The 9,477-nt window shown below is 35.8% G+C and overlaps 3 protein-coding genes across 3 annotated transcripts in view; 2 read left to right on the top strand and 1 right to left on the bottom strand.

Moving 5' to 3' along the window:
- LOC104781154 (pyruvate kinase 1, cytosolic) lies at nucleotides 1-3,702 on the top strand. Its single transcript, XM_010505752.2, has 16 exons — nucleotides 1-210; nucleotides 374-470; nucleotides 582-679; nucleotides 777-932; nucleotides 1,049-1,126; nucleotides 1,235-1,366; nucleotides 1,483-1,563; nucleotides 1,670-1,741; nucleotides 1,840-1,929; nucleotides 2,014-2,158; nucleotides 2,279-2,367; nucleotides 2,505-2,600; nucleotides 2,688-2,755; nucleotides 2,849-2,948; nucleotides 3,035-3,094; nucleotides 3,323-3,702. The coding sequence occupies exons 1-16, from the start codon at nucleotides 142-144 to the stop codon at nucleotides 3,473-3,475; spliced, it is 1,584 nt and encodes a 527-aa protein (XP_010504054.1). The 5' UTR covers nucleotides 1-141; the 3' UTR covers nucleotides 3,476-3,702.
- LOC104781155 (F-box protein PP2-A15) lies at nucleotides 5,816-7,988 on the top strand. The gene is made up of 3 exons (XM_010505753.1): nucleotides 5,816-6,355; nucleotides 6,453-6,571; nucleotides 7,163-7,988. The coding sequence occupies exons 1-3, from the start codon at nucleotides 6,044-6,046 to the stop codon at nucleotides 7,626-7,628; spliced, it is 897 nt and encodes a 298-aa protein (XP_010504055.1). The 5' UTR covers nucleotides 5,816-6,043; the 3' UTR covers nucleotides 7,629-7,988.
- Nucleotides 8,427-9,477, bottom strand: part of LOC104781156 (probable carbohydrate esterase At4g34215) — a 2,920-nt gene continuing 1,869 nt past the window's right edge. Inside the window, exons 2-3 of the mRNA XM_010505754.2 lie at nucleotides 9,304-9,424; nucleotides 8,427-8,811 (exon numbers count right to left, since the gene is read on the bottom strand). Coding sequence (XP_010504056.1) covers nucleotides 8,515-8,811; nucleotides 9,304-9,424 — 418 coding nt within the window. The 3' untranslated portion in view covers nucleotides 8,427-8,514. The remainder of the gene's footprint in view (nucleotides 8,812-9,303; nucleotides 9,425-9,477) is intronic.

Genomic DNA, 9,477 nt, shown 5'->3' on the forward strand with positions numbered 1-9,477 from the left:
CATTTGGACGGAGAAGAAGAAAGCATATTCCACGGTCACCAAACCTCTCCCGTCGAACTTTTTTTTTATTTCACTCTGCGTCTCTCTCCCGTCACCGTCGAAACATCTGAGATCTCTCTCTCTCCACTCTCGTCACCGAAGATGCATTCCAGTCATCTTCTTCTCGAGGAGCCGATCAGGATGGCTTCAATCCTCGAGCCTTCCAAATCTGTGAGCTCTCTCTCTCTCTCTCTCTCTCTCTCCCTTCCTGTTTGATGCTCTAATTTCTCAATTCTTCACCGATTTGAGTTTTTTTCGCATGTATTGATTGCTCATGAAAGCATCGGTTTCGTTGAAGAAGTTTGATCTGATTTTTTTTTTTTTTTTTNCTCAGAGTTTCTTCCCGGCATTGACTAAGATCGTCGGAACTCTCGGTCCTAAATCCCGATCCGTCGAGGCTCTCTCCGGCTGTCTCAAAGCCGGCATGTCTGGTACGAAACTCTATTACTACTTCTCTTTTTTTTGTGTTTCTCCAGTTTTGTTAACTTGATTTGGGTTCGTCACACACACTTAATACTTATGTTATCCTGTTCTGTGATTAGTGGCTCGATTCGATTTCTCTTGGGGAGACTCTGATTATCACCAGGAGACTCTGGATAATCTCAAGGTTGCTGTGAGGAGCACTAAGAAGCTTTGTGCTGTATGTTTTTTTTTTTTTTCCTTTCTCTTCTTTCAACTTTACTTTAGATTTGCTATATGCATCTGAGCTGAGATTTCTGATTTTGGGTTTTACTTAGGTTATGCTTGATACTGTTGGACCTGAGTTGCAAGTTATTAACAAATCTGAGAAAGCTATTACTTTGAAAGCTGATGGCCTTGTAACTTTGACACCGAATCAAGACCACGAAGCCTCTTCTGAAGTTCTTCCCATTAATTTCAATGGGCTTGCCAAGGTTCCCTCTTATGACTTTTTTTTATAGAATGAGATGATATTATGTATGTAATCAAAATTGTTTAGTGTTTTTAGTATTATAGGTGTGTGATGTGTGTTCCTGTTTGATGATTTCAGGCAGTGAAGAAAGGAGACACTATCTTTGTTGGGCAATACCTCTTCACTGGTAGTGAAACAACTTCAGTTTGGCTCGAGGTAAAAAACCTGAAGCTTGCGAATATATTTTTTGAGTGTTTCTCCATGTCAAAGTTTAGACGTTTAGATGAATATGTTTTAAGACCTACCTCCCAAACGAATTTTCAGGTTGCTGAAGTTAAAGGAGATGATGTCATTTGCCTGTCTAGGAATGCTGCTACTCTTGCTGGTTCTCTCTTCACTTTGCATGCCTCTCAAGTTCACATCGATCTGCCAACTCTCACCGAGAAGGATAAGGAGGTCAGAGTTTCTTCTAATCTTTAAATCTCAGTGGTTCACTTTTTTCCGCTATAATACATTTTTGGATTTATTGTTCGAGTGTCTGACCAGGTTGTATTTATTTGGTTATCTTCTAGGTTATAAGCACATGGGGGGTTCAAAATAAAATCGATTTTCTCTCATTGTCTTATTGCCGACATGCGGAGGATGTTCGCCAGGTCTGTATTTTGATTCAGTTTTGTGTCCTACTTTTTTGTGTATGCATCGTTAATTCTGATCTTCTGATAAGCTTGAACAAAAACTAATTGTTGTTTCATTACACAGACCCGTGAAATGCTTAAAAAGTTGGGTGACCTCTCCCAAACACAAATATTTGCAAAGATTGAGAATGTAGAGGTAAGTGAAATGTCTATTGATTTTTTTACTTTCTCACTACCTATTCTTTCTTTTTTTCCCCCTTGAAGAGGAAGCTGCTGATTTTATATTTTGTTTAGGGACTAACCCACTTTGATGAGATTCTACAAGAAGCTGATGGAATTATTCTTTCACGTGGGAATTTGGGTATAGATCTACCCCCAGAAAAGGTATGTTGGTTGGTCATTCAAATTGATTTGTCCGGCACCAAACTTCACACTTTTTTATAGTTACCTTGGTGGGTTTTATTGTAGGTGTTTTTGTTTCAAAAGGCAGCTCTTTACAAGTGCAACATGGCTGGAAAGCCAGCCGTTCTTACCCGTGTTGTTGACAGTATGACTGACAACTTACGACCAACTCGTGCGGAGGCAACGGATGTTGCTAATGCTGTTTTAGATGGTATGCTTCTAAAATTCTGAGCAGAATCTGCTCGGTTTGATAAGTGTTATGAAATGCTGGAGGGAAATTCTTCTTTTTAGATCATCGCTTCTGTCATAACTTCCATCTTACTTCCTGCAGGAAGTGATGCAATTCTTCTTGGTGCTGAGACCCTTCGTGGATTGTACCCTGTTGAGACAATATCAACTGTTGGTAGGATCTGTGCTGAGGTAGGCAGCATAATATATTACTTTAGTATCATTTTGTTGCTTGCGTCTTTAAATCCCACGCATCTTGCAACTATGTGGAACCAATTAGTGTCTTGTCTTCCGATTTGCTCTTACACAGTTTCTTTATCTGTTCATAGGCAGAGAAGGTTTTCAATCAAGATTTGTACTTCAAGAAGACTGTCAAGTATGTTGGAGAACCTATGACCCACTTGGAATCGATTGCTTCTTCAGCTGTAAGTCTGTCATCTGTGTTGCAGAGAGACGTAAGAAATGATTAGAAATGCAAATTTTCTAATATAGCTTAATTAATGCTTGATCAGGTACGGGCAGCCATCAAGGTTAAGGCATCAGTAATTATATGCTTCACCTCTTCTGGAAGAGCAGCCAGGTTCATAGCATTTCTTTTGGCTTAAACTGTTAATTTCGTTTGATCTATCTATATTTCTCGAATGAATTTTTTATTCCTTTGAATTACGTGCAGGTTGATTTCCAAATACAGGCCAACGATGCCTGTTATATCTGTTGTCATTCCCAGGGTTAAGACAAATCAGCTAAAATGGAGCTTTAGTGGAGCTTTTGAGGTATGTGTCACCCCTGGTCTCTCAAGTTTAGAGATTACATTCATTCCAATTTCTTACAAGGTTAACCCGTGTATCTCTCTTATCAGGCGAGGCAGTCACTTATTGTCAGAGGCCTCTTCCCAATGCTCGCTGACCCTCGTCACCCTGTAAGTCTTGTTATCTTTCTTCAACTGCATATTATATCTTCCTCTCTATTGGAGATAAAGACACTGACTCAAAGATACCCTATATGTGTTACACTTATATCACTCTCTCAAGACTTGTGCCTTTAGTATCATCAATATTGTTTAGTGTTCTGTTTGAATATGGCTGGAAACACAAGTATAGTACAAGTCTTTCAAACGTTTTTAATAAAACTTTGCTCTCTCATTAAGGCGGAATCAACAAGTGCGACAAACGAGTCAGTCCTGAAGGTTGCTCTAGACCATGGGAAGCATGCTGGAGTGATCAAGTCCCATGACAGAGTAGTGGTGTGCCAGAAAGTTGGTGATGCATCTGTGGTTAAGATCATCGAGCTCGAGGATTAACTTTTGCCTCACAAAAAAATCAAAACATTATAAAATTGGCTGCATTTTGGGTTGCCTTGAATTGATGATGACTCCAATGCCGGAGTATATTATCTCCGGGACTCTTGGTTTTTTGTACTTAGGAGATTTGATGTCTTTAAGGGTTGCCCCTTATTTTCCGCTATATTTGATTACCTTCGAAATTTAAGCAATGATAAAAAGTATACAATGCCTAGCAAATTTTATAATAAGCTGTGTTACATTTCCTATTTTTTTTTATCTGTTACAAAGTTTTCTATCCTTTTAGACTATTTTCTCTTGTCTTGCAGTCACATCTCTACACATGAAGTTATATATTTTTCATAATTTATTATTGTTTTTATTCTTCTGAATATACATAGTGAAGCTTAAAATTGGTGGTTGATAAATCGTATTTTGTCATTATTAATGAAAGAAACAAAAACTGATTTTCTAGGGATAAAGCCATCAGAAAATAAAAATATCGAAGGCAAGAGAAAACAAAAAAAAAACCAAAATAGAGTTACACAACAACAAACTCTTATATTCTGTCATTCTGGATAACATGATGATACAAGAGTTAAAAAAAAAAAAAAAATTGTTTCGTATCTCTGGACCTTGTACACACACCATACCGTTCTCCTATTTTAATTCGATTACTTTTCATCAGTTGTTTGATAATCTTTAAATTTATTTCGATTAGTCCACAGCCATGTGTTAGTGAAATTAACCTTCGTTAGTCTAATAATTCCTGTTTGATATGGACATTACCATTATTTACAGATTGTGGATTCAAAATTTCTGGAAGCATTCCGTGCTGAACATTCAACCATCAATCGTGATTCCAAATATGGGGTAACTAATCTATGATTATATATATATATATATATATGTGTGCTGGACAAGTAATCCTTATTTATAATATGTTAAAAAAAACAAAAATTATTAAGCATATTATTTGAATGATGATGTTACCACCAAAGAAAAACAATTAATATATTCTGTAGTTAACAAAAATTAAACTGAAAATGAATAGTACTAAATATTCGTTGTACACCACCTAAATAGTCTTAATTATTATTGTCTTACATCAATAATGATTTCTGGTTGTGTTCAATTTATATGGTAGGTTTTCAATTAATTTTAATGNGTTTTTTTTTTTTTTTTTTTTTTTTGCATGCTAAAGTTTGGAGACCAACATTTTCCATGGTTGGTTTGAAGTTTGAACATTGAATTGAGGTTTTGTCCCCACCACCCCACAATATCTAACGCCTCTCTTTATCTAGAAAACAAAAAAGAGAGTCATTCACGGTCGATCATGAGTTATGATTTACGAATGATTCATCATTATGAATAGTTTAATTATGATGTTCGATCTTGTTTTCAATTAATTCCCTAAACTCTTCCAGACAATTCGCTTTCTGAGAGAGAGAGTGATAATGATGTTTCATTGCTCCTAAGTCCTAACAAACCTTTACGAACAGCTCGTTGTAAATTAAATTCTCTTTAATTGAAAGCTAACAGTCTACGTCGATACATTTATTGATCTAAATTCCCAGTATATATATTTAAACACATGGTGTAAAATGTACATCACAAAAACTTNNAAAAAAAAAAAAAAAAAAAAAAAAAAGAGGACCCTACGTGCTAATTATTATTTGTAAATACGTTAGCAACTACTCAGAGAATAGTTACCACATAAATTAAAAACGTGAATACATTACAAAGTGAATCTTTTGGGGTTTCATTGATTTGATGTTGTTGGATTCCAATTGTTTTCTTGATAAGGATTGAAATAGTACTATTTCATGGCTCTCTTAAGGAAGACTAGTCTCATTTTTTCGTATGGGCCGGCCACCATCACTCAACATGAGATGAATGAAACATTATCAAAGCATTTATGAAATTTAGCCAAACATAAATCCTAAAACTTTTAAATCAATTTGGACCTTTTCTGATCAATACTAGTTTAACAAAACAAGATTCTTTTTTTTTTTCTTTTTTACATAAGGAGAAAGATTTAACGAAGATCCTAAAGAAAACAATACTACGAATTTGCGATCCAAATTATTTAATCACACGAATTGTGACGGAATAAAAAAAAAGTTACAACATTGGAAAAAATACATAACTCATTGGAAGAATCTTACTTTTGGACTTTAATTAGATCTTTAATTACTTTGCACCAAATGCTTTACACCAAATCAAACGGACTTTTTCACGATCGTTCGGCGCTGCCACGTGGCATAAGTTTCCATCGTTGGATCTTAACATTGTACACGTCACCATCTAAGATACATATCTCTCTTTCCCTCACACTTTCTCCGTTTCTCGTCTCCTCCTCCGACATTTTCCGAGAAAATCACACCACTGAGAAATATAGAGAGCAAAAATACATTAATAGAAAACTTTCATTAGTATTATTATTATTATTATCTCCGCCGTCATCGATTACGCTTATAAACCAATTTCGTTCTTTTTTTATTTTCTTCTTGTGTGCGCGGAGCTCTGTGTTTTGTGTAGCTTCTTCGGTCAACTATTAGAAGAACGAGTTTGTGGTGAGGTATTAAAATGGGTTCGTCCTTGTCGAATCTAAACGACGGGACGAATGGTATGTCAATGGGAACAAGTCTGGGCGATATACCGGAAAGCTGCGTGGCCTGTGTGTTTATGTATTTGACCCCGCCGGAGATTTGCAATCTGGCAGGATTGAATCGTGCATTCCGTGGTGCGGCTTCTTCCGATTCCGTTTGGGATAAGAAGCTCCCTGCGAATTATCAGGATCTGCTTGATTTGTTGCCCCCTGAGAGGTATCATACTCTCTCCAAGAAAGATATTTTCGCTGTCCTCTCTCGTCCCATCCCTTTTGATGATGATTCTAAGGTTTTTTTTTTTTTTTTACATTTTTTATTTTGTTGGATTTGGGAATGAGGGTTTTTCTTTGTAGTTTTTGTATGAAACTGTGTTTGTGTTTTTGCAGGAGCTGTGGATTGATAGAGTTACAGGACGGGTTTGTATGGCAATTTCAGCTAGAGGAATGGCTATAACTGGGATTGAAGACCGGAGGTATTGGAATTGGAATCCAACTGAAGAATCTAGGTAATGAAGAATCCAATTGATAGAGTTACAGGACGGGTTTGTATGGCAATCTCGCTTCTTCAATCTCAATTAGAGTTTTAGAAATGAAAATAGGCTTTTAAAAGACTTGTTTATGATAAATGTAAATTGACCCTGCGTTTCGTGAGTTGTTGATCCTTGGATTGATAGAGTTACATGGCAGGGTCTTTCAAGAACAGTCATCACTTTAAGTATAGCAAAAAATTAGAACTGGAGGGTTTGTGTGAGGATTCTTACTGTTTGATTAGCGGCCTGTTTTCTCTTAGTTTGTGAAGAGGTGACTCTGCTTTTGAGTTTTGATAATTAGCTAATGTAGACTATGAGTGTTCTTGCCTAATCGTTATAGTTATGGATTTTTTGAGGTGTTGTTGTAGCGATGATTCATCTCAACTGCGAAATGATTAGGTTAGTGAGAAAAGTTCTGCATCAGTTTTTGGTATGAGACTGATTTATACAACATGAGACGGGTGCTTTAGCATGTGATAGGATTCTAATAATGAACAACTTCCAAGATGTATCAGTTTGTTCGTGGAACAAAAAGAGTAAAATTCTTGTGAATCTTCCCTTGAACAGGTTCCATGTTGTAGCCTACTTACAGCAGATTTGGTGGTTTGAAGTTGATGGAACAGTGAGATTTCATCTCCCACCTGGTATCTACTCTCTATCATTCAGAATCCATCTAGGGAGATTCACAAAAAGGCTAGGGAGACGTGTGTGCCACTTTGAACACACTCATGGTTGGGACGTAAAGCCTGTGAGGTTTTCGCTTTCAACTTCTGATGGTCAAAATGCATCATGCGAATATTACTTGGACGATGTAGAGAGAGACGAAGCACTCGGGCAACACAAGCGTGGTTGCTGGATCGAGTATAGGGTTGGAGAATTCATAGTGAACGGATCAGAACCGTCAACCGAAATCCAATGGTCGATGAAACAGATAGACTGTACACACTCGAAAGGAGGGTTATGTGTTGATTCAGTCTTCATAAACCCAATTGGTGATCTGAAGGAACACAGAAAGAAAGATTTTGTGATATAGCTTTAAGAGAGATGATCACACACACCAAAAAAAAAAAAAGCTTTTGATTCTGGCAAGGTAAAATTCTTATTAGTGGTTTTTTTTTTTCGGGTCAACAAAATTCTTATTAGTGGTTTATGTTCCCAAAATTAGGGTACATCGAGTTTTTTGATTGTCATTTTATTATTGTGCATTTCATCGATTTTTTTTTTTGTTTGTTTGTTTTGTATTTACTTCATACTCATTTTGTTACACATTTTAGGCGAGACGACTCTTTTTTTGTGTGTGTGTATACCATGTTTATAGGTTGGATGTTCGAGACTTGACTATCTGTATCCAACCAAGATTATCCAAATTATTGTCTCTGACTAATTCTATTTATTTTGTTGTGTGTGTTTTTTTCTCTAATATCATATCTAATCAGAGATGGTATGCATAGGATTGGATCGAATAATACAGGCTATTATAAAAATATAATTATCCAAAATATCTGTCAATCAAGCTTATCCAAAAATTCAAATGCTTGAAGCCTAGTTGAAACTATCAAAAAGCTACATTATCTGAAAAAGATGTATGTTACAAGATACAGAAGAAGTCAAGACAGATGAGCTACGGAAACGAATTTATATGACGTAAAATATGTACTGTACTGAAAAGTTTTGAGTATAGTCTTGTTTTCAAGGTCGGATTCACTTAAGATTTAGGATATCCAAAAAATTTAAATCCAGGTATTGGATCGTGGAATCACACATTTGTCTAAATTGGAGATTCTTGATTTTATTTAAACAAAAGGAATTATATAATTGAATTCATTAAGTCAATAAGACTTAAGTTTCTCTATAATAATAATTTGGACAAATATCATGAGGAATCCAAAAAAAGAAAAAAAAAAAATGAAAAAAAAATGTTACAAAAATGGTAAGGTAGGTGCCAAGATTTCTAAAAAGATGATAGAAAGGGAACAACAGAAGGAAGTAATTAGAAGAGGCATATAGAGTGATTGAGCTGAATTGGGAATATTGTCCGCGAAACTCTGGGCTATCATTTGACCGAGCCGGACCTGAGATGAAGTGGTAAGATGCAAACCGTCCGGTTCAAGAGGTAGACCCATGGCGTCAACACAATACACGTTCTTAAGATCTGTCTTGAGTTGAGCTTTTCTCACCGCATCAACATATGGTCCTGCCCCTGTCGCTAGAGCCACCTTTTTTTGTTTGTTTTACGTCCAAAACAACAAAACACATAAACAAGATATTTGAAGAATGTTAACTAAAAATATCAGATACCAATAGATTTTTTTTATTTTAGGAATAAGACCAAAAATGTCAATTTGCATACACCACAGCTGGATTTGTAGTAAGATAAATTAGCTACAGCCTGGATTAAAGTAATCACGATCGAACCATAAAAAAAGATAAATAATGCAATGAATTAAATACATTAAATTTCGTAATACTATTCATTTCAATAAGGTTTGTGATTTAATAATAACTTCATGTATTTTTTAGTCTGCATGTATTGTTTTCGTCTTTTATTTTTAAGAAATTTCACTATTCCAATATTAGTAATTAAAGTCATTACACATAATTTGACATTCCAAAAAAAAAATCATAAAGTTCTATGAACTATTAGCTATTTACTCATTACTACTACTAACTAGGGGCTATAGAGCCTAGATTGTTTTTGTGCAACGTACCTGTATAATAGGAAGATTTGGCTGATCTAAATCACTTCGAAGATCAGTAAAGAACTTGACTAGTCTCTTCTTATAAACCGAAGCATCCACCATATCCACCGTATCCGACTCACCCTGATACCACAAAATCCCCCTGTACGAGCCGCCTCCACTACTAGCAACCGCGGCTTTCGC

Source organism: Camelina sativa, chromosome 4 (genome assembly GCF_000633955.1).
Source record: "Camelina sativa cultivar DH55 chromosome 4, Cs, whole genome shotgun sequence".
Lineage (NCBI taxonomy): Eukaryota > Viridiplantae > Streptophyta > Magnoliopsida > Brassicales > Brassicaceae > Camelina > Camelina sativa.

What these genes read in the sequence shown, in the direction of transcription:
- LOC104781154 (XM_010505752.2), top strand. Translation starts at nt 142, where the DNA reads ATGCATTCCAGTCATCTTCTTCTCGAGGAGCCGATCAGGATGGCTTCA. An exon ending in ATTTCAATGGGCTTGCCAAG is followed by an intron (nt 933 to 1,048) that starts GTTCCCTCTTAT and finishes TGATGATTTCAG; the next exon opens with GCAGTGAAGAAAGGAGACAC. An exon ending in CAACTTCAGTTTGGCTCGAG is followed by an intron (nt 1,127 to 1,234) that starts GTAAAAAACCTG and finishes ACGAATTTTCAG; the next exon opens with GTTGCTGAAGTTAAAGGAGA.
- LOC104781155 (XM_010505753.1), top strand. Translation starts at nt 6,044, where the DNA reads ATGGGTTCGTCCTTGTCGAATCTAAACGACGGGACGAATGGTATGTCA. An exon ending in CTTTTGATGATGATTCTAAG is followed by an intron (nt 6,356 to 6,452) that starts GTTTTTTTTTTT and finishes GTGTTTTTGCAG; the next exon opens with GAGCTGTGGATTGATAGAGT. An exon ending in AATCCAACTGAAGAATCTAG is followed by an intron (nt 6,572 to 7,162) that starts GTAATGAAGAAT and finishes TCCCTTGAACAG; the next exon opens with GTTCCATGTTGTAGCCTACT.